The sequence below is a fragment of the Corvus hawaiiensis genome, chromosome 3 (assembly GCF_020740725.1).
Source record: "Corvus hawaiiensis isolate bCorHaw1 chromosome 3, bCorHaw1.pri.cur, whole genome shotgun sequence".
NCBI classification, from domain to species: Eukaryota; Metazoa; Chordata; class Aves; order Passeriformes; family Corvidae; genus Corvus; species Corvus hawaiiensis.
This window is the reverse complement of record NC_063215.1, coordinates 31,593,651-31,615,732: the sequence shown is the minus strand read 5'-3', so window position 1 is coordinate 31,615,732 and position 22,082 is coordinate 31,593,651. Positions and strand designations below refer to the sequence as shown.

Below are 22,082 nucleotides of genomic sequence, written 5' to 3'. Positions count from 1 at the left end.
AAAGCCTGAAGCGATGAACTGACAGCTACATTGTGGACACCTATACTTGTTTGGACTAATCCCGCCCTTTGTAACTACAGCTCCTGGTCCACTTCTTTGAAAAATGGTGCCTTTCTAGTTGTCAGGGACAGGGTTCATGTTCTATATCCCACAATCCCTCTCCAGCTCCTGAAGTACAGCTGTACCATGTAGTCTATTGAGGAAAACACAATGTGAGAGACATGGACTCATGGGATTCCTTGAAGAGCAAAGCAGTGGGAATTACTGGCTGAAAGATTTGTGCTCAGGTCTTTCTAGATGCAACCTTGGGTTTTTTATTTTTTAAATTAAAAATTGAAAATCCATGATGTCAAATATTCAGTCACCAGCACTTGCACAGAAAGAGTTGTCTCTGGACCATAAACACTAAGACTGGAGAGGGGCTTTTTGCCCTTTACAGAGTGTCCCCTGGCCCAAATCAGTAACCTTTAAATGGCATTGTGGTAGCCTGCTACAATCTGAAGCTGATTACTGGGAAAAGTCACTCTTCTGGGATTCTGGCCATGGGCAAACTTTGGACCAGAAACTACTGTGAGGCAGACTGTGAGGGAGAGCGTGAACCTTGGCTAAAAGGGGATCCCATAAAATTTCTTGACGTTGTTCCCAAGTTGGCTATAAACATAGCTATCCCCATGAAGCATAGTATAGGGTAAAGGCCCATATACAGGCATGGAGCATAGAAATACTTCTTGAGCAAGAATAAACAAAACTGTATTTGCAACTATGTAAATGCTGTTAAAGAAAACTGTAAACTGCTACTCAAACTCATCACAGTTTCTATGCTACTTTCCCAGTCACTTTTTCTCCTGGATTCCCCAGTCCATGACAAAGGTTCAAGTCTTAAGAGCTAACTCCTGCCCTGTGACTATAATCCTTGCCTAAAAACATTAAAGTTGCCTGTTCCAACACATGCTAGAGATGATAGCTCTCTTCTTGCTGTGATGTGTAGCCAGAGCTGTGAATTTTTCAACATCCAAGGAAAAGTAAGTGCAATATAAATGCAACTCAGTTCTTTCAAACCCAGCTCTTGGGGTGGTTGTGCCTCACAAGGACCATTACTGACTCCAGAAAAAGGGATTGGTTACTAGACTGGATCCTGTGTGTGACCTTTCTGAAGTGACCCCTTCACAGTGCAGTGGAGTACCTCTACCTAGGCAGAAGAACCTGGTCTTTAAATGGTATGCCTCTAAGTTAAAGACAACTGATTGCCTCAAAATGTTTTCCTGGTAAATGATTCCTTTCCCAGCAATAAATACTACTTCAGTGGAGAACTTCCATTATACAAAAAGCAAACCAATCCTACTGTGTATAAAACCTGGAGTTTGCTTTCCATGCCCCTTGAATATCTTTCCCAGTTAATGTTTGGAGTCCAGACTGAAGAAAGCAGATGAGCCTTGTCAAAGAAATCCCTTCACCCTGCCCTGACCATGAACTCTAGAAAAGAGCTGTTCAGGCAGAAGATCATTTGAAAAACTTTTAAAGACAGAGTAGTGGGTCAAACTTATCTACTTTTGTACATAAATCCTAGGTCACGTCTATCCCTAATTAATTCAGTGTTTAAGTCTGGCCATGCTCTGAGAGAGAATACTTCACACCAGCAAATCTAATCAAATGGCAGAGCTATAAATAAAGCCACCAAGAGCCACGTGAAAGCAAAAGTCATCAAAACAGCAACCCTGAGATTCCTGCCTGGAAGAACTTTTGGATATTTTAACCTGCTTTGTAAACAGGAAAGCCATTGGCACGTGCCTGTGCTAAGATAATTTGTGGTAGGTTCTGACAAGTTCTGGTCTGAAACCACAGAAATCATCACAAAAAAATGGATTCCCAAGACACTGATTCTTTCCCCAAAGACACAAAATCCACCACTAACACAGCCCCCCCTCCAGACTTTTAGTAGTGTTTCACACTGATATTTTCCAAGCCCCACATAAAATCGAAGTTACCCAGTTAACCCAAGCTTCAAAGGCAGGAACTGTGTTGGGCAGCCACACTATCTTATCTAACCATGAAACTTCAGTGCTTCACAGATCACAGAATTAAAGCAGAAAGACAACTGCCTCCTCTGGGTTTAGCACTGACCTGGCTTGACCTAAAGCAGAGTCAAGCTTCCATCACATAGAGAATTTCTGGTGGACTGTCAGACATCTAGAGCTTCCAAGAAGAAAAACATCTCATTTCTAAGATTCCTGGCAAAGTGAGCCTTTTGAAGTGATTAGACACCAGAAATAGAATTTTTGCAATATGAAAAATGGTTGTATGGGTAAATGAAGTAAACTATATGTGAGTGTCTATCTGTGAGCATCAAGTATGTCTATAAATACTAAGGAATTTCAAAGCAATTCTCAGGGTAACTTTGAGGATAAAACCCCAACAGTTCATTGAATGAATACTGTAGTTTAATCTTTTAGCCTTTTGAATGTCTTAATTCTATGACACTGTGGTTAAATATTTGTAGACTTTAGTCTGAAAATCTAAACAAATTGTCCAATTTCAGTAAATTCAAGCAAGCTGAGACAGACCTGAGGATACACAGAGGCCACACATACTGTTGCTGAGCTCTAAGTAACTATATTGAGGTTTGTATGAAAGAAAACAGCAGTTCAACTTCAGCATTGCACAGTATTTTTATGCTGTACTCAGAATAAGTTATACCAAATAACTGACATACTCAGCCCCTAACAAAAACATAGGAATCAATACAGATATAAACAAACATCACTTTGCACTGTTGTCTCCTTTTTGGAAGTTATATGGAAATCACTTCTAAAAATTGCTTATCAAAATAAAGAAAAGCTGGCAGAACATTCCGAAGCCTAATGAAAATGGTAAAACTATACCACAGTTGATAAAAAATATTTGTACTTTGACAGTGTGCCAGTGACTTAGAGATCTCATCATCTCTAACTTCCTGGGATGGTTTTTTTCTTTGTCTTTTCTTGGCAATTTGAAGAAAATTTAACAGATGCAATAAACTAGCTAGTCAAATGGAGTGGTCAAAAATCACTCAAAATTTAATTTAAATACTTCAAATACCAGTATATGTACAGAGAAAAAGACAGCATAAAAATAAAAGGATATATTCAGATATGAACCTGTTAAATGCTCACTGGTCTCTGACTGATTTGCTGAGAAAGCAATCACATCTGGTACGTTTTGATGAAAGCCATTCACAGGCACGGGGAGCAGACATTCTCAGGGGATAAAAGCCACTGCTCATCAGCTGCGTTTATGCACGCACTGCAAGCAGATGCCACTGAAAAGCCAAGCTTTGTACTGAAGAAGAAATTAATTGGGCATCTCAATCCCCTTTTTCCCTTCTCTTTGTGTGTCAGACTAGTTGTTAGGAAGCAAGTTTGGACTAGCAAGTAATATGAGGTGCTTGTTTTCATCTCTTCTATCTTTGTTCTATTTTAAGACTTGCCAAAGTGGTTATTATTTATGTTAATTTAACTCATATGCCAGCCAAAGTATGAAGAGTACTCTGGGTAATAAAAGTTATACAGTCAGAGATCTAATTCCTTTGTCACACAGTTTACATTAAACTGCTGCTCCTTCTCTTCTTGGAAACAAAGTCAACACTGGACTGTCCACTAGCCCTGGGGAGCAGAAACACTGCCTGACTGATGCATGTGGGACCAAGGCCAGTGACTGTCCTTGTTTATCATCTGTCCACTCGTGTCCTGTTACCTGGGTCTCAGCCAGCTAAAGCCAACCTCCCTCCTTGATATCTAAAAAGTACTGGAGAAGGGAGTTGCTTTTAAGACTGTACCTCAGGTGTACTCAGACTCTTTCCTATCTATATGCAGAGTTCCTACTGGAGAGACTATGTACCCAGAGGGTCCTGCAAAGCTGGGTGAAAGTTTTCAGCTGAAATTTTTATTAAAAAAAAAAAAAAAAAAGATTCAGCAACACTGAAATATTTTGTGAACTGATACCTGCCCTGATACTGCTAGCATTTTATTTTAAAATGTCATTCATATTTATTCATAATTTAGGAAATACTTAAGCTAAATTTTGTCCTTTCAAGATCAAATAATAAACTTTTAGATTGGAAATAATTTTTCATCCATCTTAATAAATTGCAAAAAAATTATATATATATTTTTTAAGTTATATGAATATTTTTCCATAAATTTACTGAGTTCTGCATATTTCATTGCTTATGATACAGAATTTGGAGTATCTAAGGGCCATTATCTGTATTGCAGACTACTAGCTACCTTATATATACATATACGACTTTTTTTATAAATACACTAACACAGCTGCAGTAAAAGCAGCAAGCTTTATTATTATTATTATCTTAATTATTATTTTTCTTGAAAATCTCTTAAAAACAACTGGTTTTTGCCCTAGGTTAGGTTTACTGCTTTTTATTTTAATTCTGTTGCTAATAGTTCTATCCCTAGCCAAAAAAGATTTGCTGAAAAAACCCTTAAAGCTCATCTTCACATTTACATGTAAAAGTGCTAAATAAGATTAAAATAATGTCTCTAAATCTAATGCTTCTTTGGATTCACTAAATGCACCATTTTTTAAACTCAGCCCACCATACCTTATCATCAAACGTATGATTTTTAAAAATGTTCTACAAACAAAAAAACCCAAACCAAATCAAAAGAAAAAGCCCCCCTCAAAAAACCCTTCAAGATTTTTAACAAAGTCAGTTTCATTTTTTAAAAGATACCAAACCTCATAATTTCTTGGCCCTAATGGATTTAGAGATATGATACTTGTATCTGAAATAGTGTGTTGAACAGGCTATCTCATTAAAAAAAAAATAAAAATTAAGGTTTATGTTAAGTAAGAAAAGGACTGCTTTTGAAAGGAAAAAAAAATCAGGTTTATCAAAATTAAGCTCAATCATCTGACTCTAAACAAAGAGGGCTTTGCTCTCCTGTGAGAAAGGAATGAATTCCTGCGACACAGAGGAAGAACAGTTTTCCTCTGAATGACTGCAGGTACTCTAAAACTTTCTAGAAGTTCCAGAACACAATCTGCGGATCTAATCAGGCAAGAAGCATATGAAGAGTAATAAAACACAAGTTTTATATTGACATCCTCTTAAAGAGAGGCATTTACATAGAAATTTTTAATGTGAAGATAGTACAGTTTTTTTTCCCTCTTGGTAGTCCTTTGGCAACACTCTATTTCCTTTTTCTGTCATAATTTTGGTATTATTTCAACTCTGTGTTTATGTTTGCACAAAGTGGAGCTTGTGAACACAGTGTGAATCAGATAAGAAAACAAATAAAAATCCTCTTTAAACAGAGCTCAGTTAAATATAGTCAGAACTGTAAGTAGGCCTTTTTATAAGACATTTCATAAGAAAACACAATATAAACATAACAATGAAGCTACACTTATTAAAGACATTTTACATATTTTGAAATCATACAAAGCATGCATGTCATAGTTTACGCATAATCAAGATTATACTTTGGGAAAGCTATAAATTCTCCTAAACCCCACACTGCTTACAAATTGGAAATAGCCCTAAGTACAGTTATTGCTGCAGTAATATCTCTATTTTAAAATCTGGGGAGAAGCTGCAAATACAAAAGCGAAGGAATACTTTTGTGTACAAGTCAAGCAACTATGTAACAGGAGAAAAAGTCACAATTTGCATTTCAGGAGAAAGGAAAAGAACCACATGTAACACTAACTCAGCAGAGAAGTGGGAGTTTGTTTGAAAATACTAGCCCTTATTAGGAAATCTTTTGGAAGATGAGTATCTGGAACTGAACTTTTGTTTCTACTAAGGGTAGTGAATTTCTCAGCAAGACGGCAACAGTAACTAATAGAGAACATGCTTACATTCACTCAATAGTTTCAAAGAATTGAGTATCATTACTAGAACAAAAAGTTCTTCTTTCAAAAATAATCAGGTCTTTTTTTTTTTTTTCAATATTCTTCATCCACTTGCTCATCACCCTCCCCTTCTTCCCCACCCCTTCCTGCAGAAACATTTGGGTGCAGGAGCGGCTCAGAGGTTTTGCTGGGACAAGGGTTGCTCTTTGCTGTTGGGTGTCAGGTGCAGAGCCCAGATCCTGTCACCATCCCTAAGGCACCATGAGCAGCCCTGCAGCCTCACTACAGACTTTTTTTAGATTGGCTGAAAAGAGAAATCTTCCAAATGTCCATCTCCCTGCATTCTTCTTTTTGTGCAATAGAGCCATTGTCCTCATAGATCATCACAACTATGCAGAGCAAGCTCTAAGGGCCTGCTCTGGGGAAAATAACAACCCAGATAGGGAAGACTCACACAGAGATAATACTAAACAGACAAACAAGGCTAATGAGGGAGCTGCAGGACAGAGCACCACACTTCTGCTAAGCTGCTGAAAGTTACTTTTCAAGTACACACAGAGTAAAGTTAAGGAAAAGATTTTCAAACCATACAGACTAAAGATAACAAAACAGAGATATCTGTAGGCAAGGAAGCTCATGTGTATGAGCTCGAGCTTAGTATGTTTAGTATGCCCAATGCTCATACTAAGCATTCTTGCAGAGATAAATGCCCAACACAAGCAAGTACTTGGAAATGCTCCTCTGAAAAAACAGAACAACGTGTGAATTACAGAGGACCAGGTTAAACTGGTGAGGTAACTGTAGCGGTAAGACTCATGGTAATTCTGAATTCCAAGAAAATTTTCTGAATTTTCCATTAGAAAATCTGATATCTTGTAGCGTTCCACTTGGATGAACAAGAGATAGCAATACAAAAAAGTAATATCAGAAAAATGAAAACAGCAAAAGGGTATTATGCTAGATAAGAAACAAACAACAAGAAAAAAAGACTGTTTCCCTACTGTGCTAAATGCTCTGAGAGGTTTAAGATACTTCACTCTCTGTTCTGACTGTGAGAAACTTTACTGTAATTTTGACACAAATATAAAAGTTATTTGTAAGTAATTTATACCTGTTTGTTATTATAGCACAGTTTCTGATGGTGTTGTCCTTTAGATTCAAAAGCTCTTGTGCCTTTTTTTTAATCTGGAAATTTTCATTACTCATTCTGAAAGGAATGAACTTGCAATCTGCATTGTCACAGTTTTTCTGAGTTCTACTATTCTATCCTGAAGTTCATGAGTCATAGAATCACAGACTAAGCTGAGTTGGAAGGGACCCACAAGGATCATCGGGTATAACTCGTGGCCATGCACAGGACCATTCCCAAGAATCCTTCCCCTAGATTACCAGGAACTGACACTAAATCTGTTTCATCATCATATTCTAGCAGCATAAATGCTAGCTGTCAATAAAATATTAACAAAATCTGCCCATGGGTTTTGTCTTAGAAACTCAACTAGCAGACACTCTCTGGCTTGTTTTAATAAAACCAGTTGATGCCTCCCTCCTAACCAGTTTCTTCCTGACATCCAGTATTCCTTACTGATTCCCATGCTTTCTATCCAGTCTAATAATAATAGATGATTTACTGAATCCTAGATAAAATAAGTCCTTTGAACTTTTGTCTAGCACTCATTTCTTATCAAATAAGCAGAATTTCTTTCACTAGAGTTATAAAAAAATAAAGTCATGTTAATCAGATGCAAGAATCATACTCAGAAATGCATCCTTGTCATTCAATCAATCAAGCAATCAATATGAAATGTCAGGAAAAAAAAAAAGCCTGACCACTGCATCAAAAGGTTGTCACAACCCTTGTAAAAAAATAACAGAATTATGGAAAGAAGAATTGATGTTCTCAAGAAAGACAACGAACAACCCATCCTTATCCCAAAGCCCTCTGCCCTCCAGTATATTTTATTTCTTATTTATTATCTGCTTTTTCTGTCCATATTCTCTAGACCTGTAGGAACTATTCATTATTCATTATATCATAAAATTACTACAAGGATGGACAGAAGAATAGTCCTACTGGCATTTCCAAAAAGAGACTGAGAAAAACAGATTAACAGAATTGGGGGGTAGGGTTTTGTGGTTTTGGTTTTTGATTGGCTGGTTTCTTTGTGGTTGTTTTTGTTTTTGTTTGTTTGGGGTTTTTGTGGGCTTTTGTGTTTTTTGTGGTTTTTTTTAAATAGCAGTGTCTACTCTGAAATGATACAGCCCTAAGCCTGGAAGGTTGCATTGCTTTGCTTGAATTTCCATGTTTCCCAAGCGAGGTTATTTTTAACACAGCATAGAGGTGCTTGTTAACAGTCACTAAGCACCTCCAGTGAACCATCCTATTCTCCATCAGCAGAGCAATGGATGAGGTTTTCTTTTCTAAATCTTTACCTTAACTTCAGTCATCCAACCATGAGAGAAAGCCTTCTTGATACCAGTCTTGGAAGGTGAAGCGTGGGGCAATCAATTGGATGAAGAAGAGTTCTTCAAGCTGCAGTGAGCTCGCAAAAGGAACATCCATATTCTGTGGGGTGCACGATTATCAGAACGTCACTGCTCAGTGACAATCTCCTCACTTAGATGACATTATCTTATCTGGAATTGGGAATTTGGTGCTTAATTCAAAAGAACGCAGAGAAAGCCACTTCTTTATAGGGCAAATTACAGAAAATACACTTTAGCAGGATATTCCATTTTTTACATAGGGAAATATGTTATAAGATTGTCACATATTTTTGCTCAGGTTGCAAGTTACTTCCTCAGGGATGCAGACAAACACTTCAAGATTCCTTCCAAGTACCAGAGATACACATAAGTGAAAAGGGTTTTTTGTCATTCTGTTTTCACCTTGTGACAACACTTGATTTCAGCTCTGCTTCATGGTATGTAATCTGTCTCTGAAATGTTAATGCCCACGGCTTCATTTCAGGTTGTTGACATTGACCTTCACCAATAGAAGATGGAAAATAAATAACTTTGGTTCTATGTAAGAAAAATCTCATTGTGGTTCACACCATAAACATGGCAAGGTATTTTCATGTAGAAAATTGACCTGGTATTAGTATAATGTCACACTAGAAATGCTGTCCATTCTTCTAAGCTTCTTATCTCTCCTTCTCTGCATCTCTTCCACTCTCACCTATGTCAAAATAGTTGCAAGCCATTGTTGGCACTTAAAGAGAAGAAAAGTATGCTCCTACAAACAGATGATCTTTCTGGAGCACTATCTGCTGACCAGGGAATAGAATGCAAAGGGGAGGAATTGTTTTCCTTTCTTAAGGCAGTTGTCTGCATGTACCAGGAGAACTGAGAGGGATCCAGGGATAGCAATACTTCTATTTATCTGCGATTGAAGTTTTCCTTTTCTCCAGAACTCATTTTACTGATGATACCCCTCCCCATTACCTCTATCCACTTTAAAATGCATTATTATGTCTCTATATATGGTATAAATTATGTAATAAAATTCTTCCTTCCTATTACAGAAGTTTTCATCTCATTCAAAACAAACCTAGAACCCCAAATCAAAATGTAGAATGATCAATACTGGCCTCAGTCACTCACTGGTATGGAAACTATAAGATAAGATTTTCTGTAGAGGGGAATAGAGAGTTGTAACACAAAATCAAGACAACAGATGATGATTTCTTATCCTAATCTAGTTTCCTATAATTTTCCTGTGATTTAAAGTTTAGTTGCTGTATTCAGAAAATTTGCAGTTCTATATTTATTCTGTATATATGTATATATTTATTTTCCAAAATAAGGCTGACAAAGAAAGCTAGAAAAGTTGGATTATAACTAAATGCTTATGTATGCCTGGAGCTATTTTCAATTTCTTGTGGTCATTTTGGGAGTTTTGCTTCTTTTTTTTCCCTTTTCCTTTTCTTCTTTTTTACTATGATAACTAAGAAAAGCTGGATTTTTATTAGGAATATTGTCAGAAGATTACAAGCGTTTTCTGATGAACTATCTAACCTATCCAATTTGTGGGCACAATGAACAAATACATAATAAGCACGGATTTCACAGAACAGTTACTAGAAGTATTATGAAATCTTAAACATGAACAAAAGGAAGGTGCAGCAAATATACATAATTCCATTGCAGATTTACATAAAAATAGAAACCAATTCTTTCACTGACCATCTATAAGGCACATATTCTGAATACTTTCCAATAACATTGAACAGGGTGTGTAAAATAATGATTACAGGTCCTTCTAACTCCAACATGCAAGAGGATCTGCCCCATATGTACAGACACAAACATGTATGCACAGGCTCACACACACACACACACTCCTTTTCCAACTGAATAGAAAAGCAAATCTTATAAATAATAGCTACCTTGCAGCAGTTCCATACACACCACTTTCATTTTTAAGTAACATCAAACGTGTGCAGTATGCTAAAAGGAAGAATTATCTACAGAAAGTCGAATTCAGCCCTTTTTGACCATTTCTTCAAGTGAAAAAAGTGAGATGGTAATGAACTTTATTGGCTTGAAGACAGTAGTAAACTAGAATTTCAGATCTACTCATTCCATAAAAACATGGAACCTACGCTTTTCCAAAAAATCTGCCTTTTTATTTCTGATCTTCTATTTTGAGTTTTCAGAAACAAATAACTACCTGTGTCATGCTTGCCTTACTTATTGATCATGTAAGTCATAGGAAAAAACCTGAACAACCTATGGAGGCTACACATTTATTTCTATATTTCTTATACTTCCTTTAAAATACATACTCTGCATCAAGAGCACACCTTCAGTTCCTGAAGATCTGTCCCAGAAGTTCATACTTGGCACCACTTTTGGAGGCCCATAAATCTCCACATCACTTCTAAAACTTCAGAACTTGGCTATTAGAACCAATTTTCACATAATAAATTTTAAAGAAGTACCCAGTTTATATTATATTGTCATAACAGAAATTTTCTTTAACTCTCAATAGTGGAGACATTAGTAAGTTGCACCACACATTAAAATGAAATAGACATTTTTAGGTTTCTCCTCCCATTTTGTATAATATAGGAAGGAAAGAAGGGAAGTGGGTCCATGATTTAGCATATGAATATTTAGTCTACAACATCATTTAGAAAATCTATCAAGTCTCATTTGTATATTGTTCTAAAAAAATGTGTTAATTCACTGATTTCTGACAAAATTCAAAACTAGTGACTGACAAAAAATGACACATTTTATTTGCTCTGATTATGCCACAGATAGTAGTCTAAGCCTGAGCCACCACAAGACATAGTAAATACAATTCTGAACTGTTTTACAATCATGAATAATATATAACCATATTTTTCATATTTGATTTGCTCTTTGAGTTTCATTACAAGTTTAGAAGTTCCATTCCTTGCAAAATTCCTATTGCTTTGAAATTTACATCAAGCAAAATTTGGAGATTTATAGTAGCTTTCTATGAAGAACACAAAAATCTGAGCTTTAAATAGATGATACTATTTGGAAGTCACAGCTCAGATTTTAAGTTATTTAATAAGTTCACTGGCAAAAGTGAGTCAGGGCTTCTGCAAGGCAAGTCATCCTGTGTCTGGTGCCTTCCCTTTGGGCTAACAGTCCTTGTTCCCAGTGAGAGCTGGACTACTGAGTAAGATAGAGCAAAGGTTTGGTCTGTCACAGCAATTCCTATTTCAATGAGACCTAGGAGCTAGAAAGGAATGCCAGATCAAACCACAAAAACCATTCTGTAAAATACTTAATGTAAGTATATATAGGAAGTGGACTAAAACATCAACCTAGAAATCCTGTCTACAATACAACACCACTTTTTATTAATTACAGAGCACGCCATTGATTCTGACATATCTAAAATAGCATCTTATTGTATGCAACTATCTATATTCGAGTCTCATACTTAGTCACAGTGTATTCTTGAGAAACACAATATTAATTACAGTTCTGGGCTTAAAACAGACCTGTTTCATTTATCATTTGGTTCAACTCCATGATTATATACTTTCTAGCTTAAAATTCATGAGTAGTGTAGAAAAGTATAACAATCTTTTTGTTAAAGCTGACCAAGCTTTACATTGTGAAAGAATCAAGTCTACTGTTCATCTGGCAATAAAAGAAAACCAGGGAAAAGGGGTGAAATATTTGATGATACAAATAAACAATATTGTTACTTACCTTAGTTTAGATACCCTGATTATGTGAGAGGAATGCTGAAATATGAGTGCATTCTATGCTAGGTTGAAGCTTTTCCTCTTTGTTTTCCTTCTTTTAGCAAGAAAGAACCCTTGGGGTCAGGTCCTGCTCCCACTGAAGACAAAAGCAAAAGTCTTCACTGGGGTTCAGGAGCAGGACAGGGACTGTAAAACATGCTTCTTCCCTTTTGTATCTTTTTGTATGAGCTTTTGTTCCTGGAGGCTATGCTGATAGGAAGCTTTTAAGATTTCTGAAGTTGAAATAGAGAGTTGGAAGGCTTATGTTCCTAAAGAACCATCATGCTGTCATCTAATTTATCTGAAATCACTGACCCCAATTTGCCAGTGTTACTTAAAAAAAATTAAAGCATTGGATTTACTCTCAGCTAAGAAAACAAAGGTAGTTTTTAAAAACATATTTTATGCCACAACAGGTACAACCTTTTATCCCAGTTGCATAACTGCCATTCATTTGCTCAGATTTCAGTTCCCACATTCACACTCAACTCTTCTGCTAAAGAAATTTCCTATACATATAAATAGTGGTCTTTGCCAAACACTTATCCACTGCTGATACCTACACATCTCTCTCTGCATTTCCTGGCCTACCTGTGAACAAGGCTTCTAAGAGACAACGCTTTTCATTGATCAGGACAGAAAGCAACTATGGCACATATTCTAAAAGGCATTTGTATATTTTTTTCTTGCAAATGTTTAATAATCAAAGAAAATTAGTATCTCAGAAATTTATTTACAGCTGGAAAATCTCTCTTGAGCGGTCTATATTCATACACATGTAACACAGGTGCCACAGATGAAATAATGGTAAACCATGTTTGGTGAGAGTCCTGTTTCCAAAGAGTGTGTCTCACTCACCTGTTTGGCTAAGTTGAGATGTGCTCCTGCTCCTTCGAGACACTATGGCAACCACTTTGGCACTAAAGCTGGAACGCCTTTTCTTCCCACCTGTTCCAACCATGCCGACAGCCGTGTCCGACTGACTCCCATCAATGTGCTCCAGCTTATATATCTCTCCGCTCACACTTGTGCTCTTAGTGATTCTCCCTGAAGTCCCCATCCGTCTGCCTTGCATTTTAGGAGTAAATGTACTACAGTTACAAAGTAAAAACAAACATGTTAATTTGTCTGTGCAACAGCATTTCCAAAAGCCTTTTTTTTTTAATCAGTAAATTAATTTAAAGTCTTGATACATTTCCATTTATTTGGTTCACAAGTAAAGCTTAATTCGATGCCCCTCACAGTACATCTTTCCAGTACTATTGCTTGTTCTCCACTTCTTTGAGGGAAATAAATAAAATGAACACTTCCCCATGTTTTTCAGAGCGACAGAAAGAGAGACATTTAAAAGTTATCTGAAGCTTCCCTGTCTATGTCCCCACAATACAGAAACAAATAAAACAGCAATTTTAGAACCAAACAAAATTAACACAGGCCAGTAGTTTAACATATACATCTATCAGTACTGTTCACCAAAGCCTTAAGACCAAATAGAAATGAAGATACCATCATCTAAATTTTCATACTTTTCACAGAGATAATGTAATATGTAGTATATTTTAGGTCTTCACTCTCTCACTTCATTAAAGGTAAGGGCAATAATCACAGCATGAAGGCAAAATAATTTTGAGGCAAAATTCCTAATAACCCACTGGAACCTTCATTGATTGACAGAAAGATGAACAGCTCTGTCAGTTCTGTTTGAGTTCCTTTAGCTATTGCATTGCATTTGAATGTTTCTATACAGACCCTTTTTCTGCCCCTGTACATAGAGGCATATAAAGTGTTCACACACAGAGTCTAGAAAACAGTCTCAAATACTCACAGGACACACTAATACACAGTCCTACTGCTATGACCAAGCAATGCCCTAGCTCTAATGGCAATATAAAGTTAGCTGTCACTCTGTAGAAACACAGAAGTTTAAATTGCAGCTGGACTCACTTCAGATGCAGTTGTTAAATCAGCCAGGCATGTAGGAAATTCCTTAATCTTGTATTGCTGATTAGTAGACCTACATGCTAATTTCAGGAATTTTTTTTCAGTAATTCTGTATTTTGAAGTCAAATTTATTTGTTAACCAACAGTCCTTCTGTCTCTCCCAGCAAGTTCCCTTCCCAGCAGATGCAATGGCCTGCTCCTGTCCCTCATTCACATCCACCCCTCACTCCCTCTCCCCCAGTCAAAATTAGAAAGAGTGGGGTTAGAGGCTTCTTTATGTCATGCCAAGTTTCAGACAGATAGAAAATCAGGCCAGGTGGAAATGAAGGGGTCAATTGGAGAAGAGATGATATCCCGTCACTTCTATGGATCTGGGCCCTGCTGGAGCTCAAATCACTCCTGTCCCAAGACAGATCCAGGAAAGTATAAAAAACTGTATCCCTAAGCTATAATTAAAACAGTGTATCCCTGTTTTACTGGCAGTTACCAAGAGTTACTAATGTGTGACCATAGGTAAGAGCACGTAAAAATAGACAGTATTCTTTTGAAAATGAAGCTGGAAAAGTAAAGTCTTTGAATAGACAACACTTAATAGAAAGACCAGTATCAACCTCTGCATAGGCTTTTAACTACCCTCAGCACTTAGGATCTGCTCCTGTTAAGCTCAGATAAAAAAAACAGCTGCCACCATCAAACAGTACAAGCTGCTTGATGCACTAAAGTATTCAAGAACACATTTTAGTGCACTACCCGAGGTACACTGAGCTTAAAATAGGTTCTGTCGTGTTCCCTCCTGTCCCAGAGAAACTGTATTGACTGGCTTTTGGGTTTGCAAAGCAAAAACATGAGTATGTATTTTGATGTTTCCGTATAGAATTCCTTTGTATTTTATCACCACTCTCGCCCAGCAAGCACTCTCTCACATAAATGTGAGCGTACACACAGACATATTCAATCATTCTAGGAAGAATTTTAGCTGGAAAAAAAACCAACAAAACCAAACCAACTCAAAAAATACCGTCTTCCACATATATATACAAATATCAAAGAAAAGGCCTCTAGGGTGATAGAAGGCAACACTGTTAACTGGTTTCTTCTCTGCAGCAAGAGACACTTCACCATTTCGAGGAGAGGGCAGAACCACACAGGCCTCATTCTGAGGGATCCTACTTCCTACTTTGAGTCAACATGGACAACTCCTTTCCACGTGGATAATTTCTTTCTATCAGCACTTGGAATTGGATTTCAGTGACTGTTTCTACATTGCCAACAATGGCCCCTACACAAAGCATTCTGTAGTTATTTTGTTCCCATTTTGAGCCATGGAGTGGTCAATTCTATCAATTCTTGAGTTTATGCATCGATATGTCAGGAAGAGAGAGGAAAGAAACAGCAAATACTTCTTTTGAGAGCACCTGTTGAACTATATTAACGTGCTTTGCTGACATACTGATTGATAAACCTATAATTTCCAGCACTAAGGTTCAATGGACTATAAAATCTGCCATGCAATTAAAGAATTATTTGCCATATTATTGAATTTGCTCTACTGAATTTCAGGTGTTTATAAAAATACTAAAATCATTATGTTTTTGTGCCAGCCTTCACCTTTTTTTTTTTTTAACAATTTACCTGAAATGCTGTAATTTCACTTTGTTTAGTATGTATTTAGGAGGCACTGATGTCCATCAGCTGAGAAATAAGACAGGATAGTATTGTAACTTTTGGAAAAAAAACATTTTTGATGTATTAATTCACTAATTCAGGGAATATGGGAACTTTCTGAATAATAGAAAATTTGCTTTTTTCAAAGACATATAAATTTTATTTTTGATTCTTTGCAACAGCTAGAGGGAACTAGAAGATTTATCTTAAAAAAAAAAAACCAGAGAAATTTAGAATTCAAATTAATCTTATACTTGTTTCTACCTTGCAAATACAAAGCCCTACTTTTCTAGGAAATACATTCTAGTGTACTAGTACAAAATAGCTATTAGTTTACTAGAAATGGGTATAATGGGATAGGACCAAGGATACTACAGCTGTCCAATACTTCCTCTTGTCATAAAAAAGCAAACAGATTAAGTTTCTTATGCGTTCATCTAATCCCTGTGCTAGTTTATTATTTTTCATTAACTGAAACAGTCTCAAAAGAATGGGCATTTAAAATTCAGCATTCTTATACCACCTAATTGAGTACCCTTAGAACACAATAATTTTCCATTACATTACTGGTTATCACTTGAAGAAAAAGCTCCTAGCTCACACTCTTGCTTTCTTCACTACTGTTAGAGTTTAATTTATGAAGCACAAAGAAGAAAAGGACCTGCATGAATATATCCCTTTGAACTTAACCATTCTGGTAATAACATAACTAAATTTTTATTTCCTTCTCTGGACTTGCTGGGATTATTAACACATTCATTTAAATGCAGATGAAAGTTTTTGCAGGCTTGTGGCTAAAATTGGTAAATTATTAAATTATATGTAGTTCTCATAACAAAATAAATAAATATAGTTTTCTGTAGCAGGATAATGAAGAGTAATATATTTATCAGTATAGTCCATTTAGTCATAAATTAACTAATTCACTAAGTTTTTATTTACAATTATTTTATGATTTTTAGCAATTCTTGTGATGAATAGTTCAGCAAAAGTCTTATGTTATTTCTAAGGATTTCTAATTACAGTCATAGCAACATAATTGATGTGCATATTAAGAAGGTTACAGACAATCTATATGGGCCTGTGTATTACTTCACAGATATTCAGCATGTAAAAAGAATCACTGGATTTTTAACTTAATTTTTTAAAATTTACTATAACCTATAAAGAAAACCTCCCTCTGACCCCAGAAAGAGCAGAGGAGCCTCCCCAGCACTGGGGTCAGACACTACCCCGAGGTTCCTGCATCAGTGGGGAAGACACTGCTCCCTCTACGAAGAGAAAAATGCTTATATTTCCTGCCAAAACTTATGCAGCTGAGATAGATCCCATCTAAAGTGGTATCTGAACTACACGAGGCAAAATCAAGACTGTATTTACACGTGAGCTATCAGAGTTTTGAAAGAAAGCAACACATTCAGTTTTGCAAGCTGCCCCTACCTGAAGGTTGCATCAGTGGGCAGGAAGAATGAGCTATTAAGACAAAAAACTTAATCAAAAAGTAGTCTGAGTTACAAGATAGCATAAAAATTAACCCTGAAACAAATTCGATAAGATGAGCATGCTACAAGGGCATTGTGGATTATACTTGCTTATATTAACTGAAACAAACTGAACTGAAACGAAGGCAAGTACCTGTATAAAATCATTATATATCTTTCTGTGTACAGATAACTAATATATAAGCATTCAAGATCCATAAAAGCATACTGGACAAATCATTTGAGTTGAGAAAATTGGCATACAGATATACACTCAGTATCTCTCAGTGATTACATAAAATACCTGCACATTCCCTCTGAAAAAGAAAGATAATAAGACAGTAGTAAGAAAGCTAGAAAAACACTTGATCATAAACTCACCTATGTAATAGCTGGAAGTATATCCTTTCACAGAAAAATTCTGAAATGATTAGCCATTGCTAAAATTACAGCATTTCCTTCATTCTCTTAGAATTACTGATGATGTATAAAAAAATACTTTAGGTATTTATTTTTATGATCCCTCATTTTTTCTCCACCCATTTTTCCAGTAATGCAAGCCATGAGTAAATAAATGATGCCCTGTACTCCTTGCTGTGTAGATGATGTTGTAAGTTCTTTGCAGACAGTTGCAGCAACTTGAATCTTTCAGTAGAATCCCTGGCCCCCACCAGCACAAGCTACTGCCCTTCTCCTCTCTCCTGCTGAATGCAGCATCACATACTAATTCATAGCCCCTATGGCACCCTTTTGCAATGAGGTAGCTCATGAATACTAACAATCTCCTAAATGCATGATAGTTCTGGACCAAAGGGCAGATATTTTTATAATGAAAAACATTACATTTCTAAAAATGTCTTGTTATTAGTATTGTATGATATATAATCAATAAATACAAACACTTAATTACTTATCTACAAATTTCTCTGTCATTTGAAGAAAATATAGTTATATTTACATATGATATAGAACATTTTCTACAAGATAAATTACAGTACAATTTTTAATAAATATTTATAAATATTCATTAGCATTTAATAAATTAATTGAAGCATGGGGCTTTACAAACCAAAGGACAAACATATATCCTATATTATAATTAGTCAAAAGAATTTTTTAGACCATCATTAAATAGTAATTTCGTACAGTCTGTACCAACTGGAACTACATATTGATTTAACATGCACATTAATCATGCATTAGATCTATGAAATAGCTATTAGGTTTAAAAAAAAACCCCTTGCTCCTGCTGTCAAGTCACTATATTAGAGTCCTATTGGTGTATTAAGATATTTGAACATCAGTAATTTGTAGGTTGTATCTGTTGCTGACAATATTCCTATATGGTATGGAAGTGCCACTCAGCGACACAGATGCTCCCTCTGGGATGACACCCCAGCCCCAAACTCTCACCGAGGCAAGGGCTGGGGAAGATTGCCTTACAGAAGCCTCCTCTGGGAGCTTAACTGGTTAAACTCCTACTTTGGAAGATTAGGAAATTTCCATATTGGAATACAGTATATCATAATCTGGGTTGTGAAAATGCTTTTCTCAGCAGCACACTGACCACTGAATTGTGCACGTTTCACAGCTCTGACCGATTTCTATTTTTTAAACTTGCAAAACTAGCATTTCTCCACGAAACGAAAGAATAACAATTCAGAAAGTAAGTCTGAACATTGCAAAGGATAAGCAGATTTTAACTATTTTCCAAGCAAAAGATAAGCAGATTTTTATTATTTGCCATGAACATTTCAAGTTAATTTATATTCTCTGAAACAAGCAGAGCAATTGTCTCTGTATGTGGGAGCCTGTGTGTCTGCCTGCACATACCCAAGGCACCATCAGCCTGAAGCCAGCTAATGACATGAATCATAAAATGAAACCAACACAAAAGCAGCCACCCCAGGAGCACTGTTCAGGGTTAACTATTGCTATTAATGCTGATGTGGAAAGGCTAATGTGAATCAAAAGGTAAACAGCTCAAATGACCCAAATTTGACTGCACATAGTCATGTACATATTCTGTTAACCTGTACCAAACATAGAAAGGATGTAAATGTTAAACCTGTATCAAGAAAATAGATACTGGGGGTGGGGGTGTGTGTATGAAAAATACAAAAATGTGTAGCTCAACACTGAAGGAAACTTTCTTCAGTATCAAAAAAGCTGAATTCCTCAGTTTTTCTTTCTTTGCATGATATTCAGGAGTAACATTATTTTCCCTGTTGCTTTTTTTCCCATGTTGCTTTTTTCCCTCTAAATCATGAGGTACTGAAGTACCTGTGGTCTCACTGCTCTTCATGAAAAAAATCCCATTTCGTTGATATGAAGTAGATTGCTTGCTATTCCATTACAAAAGTAAATAATAGCAACAGGCAATAGCAACAAAATAGGAAATGCAGGAGAAGAATCTGAAAAGCTAAACGGGACACTGCAAGGTCAGGACTAACAAAAAAAAATGCAGATAAAATTTTTAAAAATATAGTAAACTGAAATGAAGATAAAGCAAGTGAGAGGTACTCTGAGGTCTGAGCCATGGCTAAAACTATTTTCCTACATTTCTTTAATCTAAAAAGAACAAGTACTGCCTGTTTAAAATATTAGCATAATGTTCTTAAACTAAAAGTTTATGGATTACATTTCATCTTTATCAACTGCAGTAATTAAATGAAAAAACCAATTAAAATAATTTTTCAGTCTTTTTTAAATCATTAAGAAAGACTGCTGGTGATGTGACAGTTTCTTTGAAAGTTGAAACATAATTGGATAATTAAAAATGCAGAAGCAATGCTCCATAGCACATTTTTCATGTACAGATGTTCTGAAGGGATTAAAGACTCCATCTCCCTCCCTCTCTGACAGACACATAAAGCAGTTTATAATGATGGATTTTCAAAAATCATTATCTTTAGATAATGAATAATTAGAACATTAATTACTCTGGCTTAACCTTGGTGTTGTACATAAATGACCTCAGAACCAGAAGTTTCCATCTGTAATATACTCTCCGGGGGTAAAGAGGATACATTTTATTTTTTAAGCAGCTTATCTAAAATGTTTTCATATATCTTGACTTCATGGTAATAACTTGGAGGCTACTGCCCCCTATTTCCCCCCTGCAAAAAGCAAAAGCTGTGACTCAGGTTACATCAGAGTGCCTGTCCTTGCCCCAAGACAGATCACCTGAGCAGCAATATTAACTAATCGCAGTACATGCTCAATATAGTTCTCTCTTTAATGAAACTGGGAAGTGCACAGCCAATAAAACTTTTTTGGTGTTCAGTTTTTAGCTGCAGTGATTTGGATAATCAGAAACAAAGTAGGATTGGCAAATTACTTCAAGTATTGCAGTGGATGCTTGCACTGTGGAGATTTTAGATGCAAAATGCCTTGCCTGTTACCTGAATCTGTTCTGATCATCAAACATGAAAAATTTAGGGAGAAATTTTACATGCCTGGTTTCTGCCCATAGTCAAATTTCTTCTTTTATCTGTTCTAAGTTCCACCTGATATACCATGGCAGATTGCCTGGCCCTTTTGAAGGAAATAAAAAGAAAAAAAACCCCAAAAACAGCAACAACAAAAAAATTATAAATTCATTTCACTTTGAGAAGTGGCCAGTGTCTCACTGAAAGATTCCAGTGAGGTGATCCTTCTATTTGGCACATAGAGTACCTGTCAATTCTTTTGAGTACTTGTCAATTTGGTAAAACAACTTCTTTAAGTCATACCTCTCATATTAAAAGATTTCAAAGAGATCAACTGTTAAGATACCAGGAAACCTTCTTGTTGCAAAGTGACATTGCACTCACTTGCAGCCCCTATTGCTAAATAGATTGTACATTTCCTGAATATTACTATTTTGCCTCCAGCTCAGAGGCAGAAAGTCAGTATTTCCCAGGAATTGCACCTCTTGCCTATTCTGCATTTGGGAGAAATTAGCTAGACTGTCCAGGATGCAGGGAGGCTGCAAGTTTGTTGGCCATCAGGCATGACTCAAGACAAAGTCACCTGCCTGGAGTATAAAAAAGAGTATAATGGACAATAATGCCTGGTAGGAAAGAGTTCATGGTGATACTGAAGCAGAAAGAGAATAAGAAAACTGAGGAATGAATTCTATTCATCACTCTTTCTGAAAACAAAACAGTTCCTAAAAATTCCTGAAACTGAATGAAAAAGGTCTTTTCAATGTCCCAGCACAAGTATTTATTATATTATGACCCCCCCCGAGATGGTCAGTTTCTCTTTTGTAGCCACAAAGCACTCACTATCCTCTCTGCTTTCGCATAGAAAGCTTTTCCATGTGCCATCACAATGTTTTGTGTGGTGAACTCAGCAACCATGCAACTGTGCAGTCTCTTAACACTGTCACTGAGCTAAACAAACGAGAACCTTAAAGAATCATGTGTGAGTTCTGCTCCAAACTTTCCACATGATAGGGAGATTGAATTCACAGCATCAAGACACAATAAACTCCCATGCAACAGGCAGCATATGGTCACCAACAAAGACATGTCTGAAATGAGTTGTCACTAATCACATAAAAACTATGGGGCAGAGTAATTTCCCAGAGCAGTAATAAACTAGGCAAGTGAGAAGAGCATTCTTTATCTTTCTACAATTCCTGCCTCATTCTCTAAACAAGTTTGGCTTTGCCTCAAAATCTTGATTAGGCTTTTTGTTGCGCAAATACTTTCTTTTCAAGAATGAACACTATTACCATCCTGAAGTTTTAAAAAACCCCCTTCTTCATTTATCAGTTTTGATGACAGCTGCAACACAGTTGTCCACGTTTGTGAAGCTCTTAGTCCTTGATAACCCTGCTAGGGAATTTGCAATAACTACAAATTTCACAATGCACTGTAATAAAACTGCATCATCTTTCAAGGCTTGCATTGTTTGT

At 36.3% G+C, this 22,082-nt stretch overlaps 1 protein-coding gene across 31 annotated transcripts in view; it reads right to left on the bottom strand.

The window, feature by feature from the left end:
• The window catches only part of RIMS1 (regulating synaptic membrane exocytosis 1), a 319,206-nt gene that overhangs the window by 30,727 nt on the left and 266,397 nt on the right, over positions 1 to 22,082 (bottom strand). For 23 of the 31 annotated variants that reach the window (XM_048299528.1, XM_048299532.1, XM_048299536.1 and 20 more), the window contains one exon: positions 12,948 to 13,180. The exons of 7 other annotated variants lie outside the window; for them this stretch is intronic. In XM_048299528.1, coding sequence (XP_048155485.1) covers positions 12,948 to 13,180 — 233 coding nt within the window. Of the gene's footprint in view, positions 1 to 12,947; positions 13,181 to 17,557; positions 17,853 to 22,082 lie in introns of those variants that run through there. One more of the 31 variants, XM_048299559.1, reaches the window with a different exon arrangement.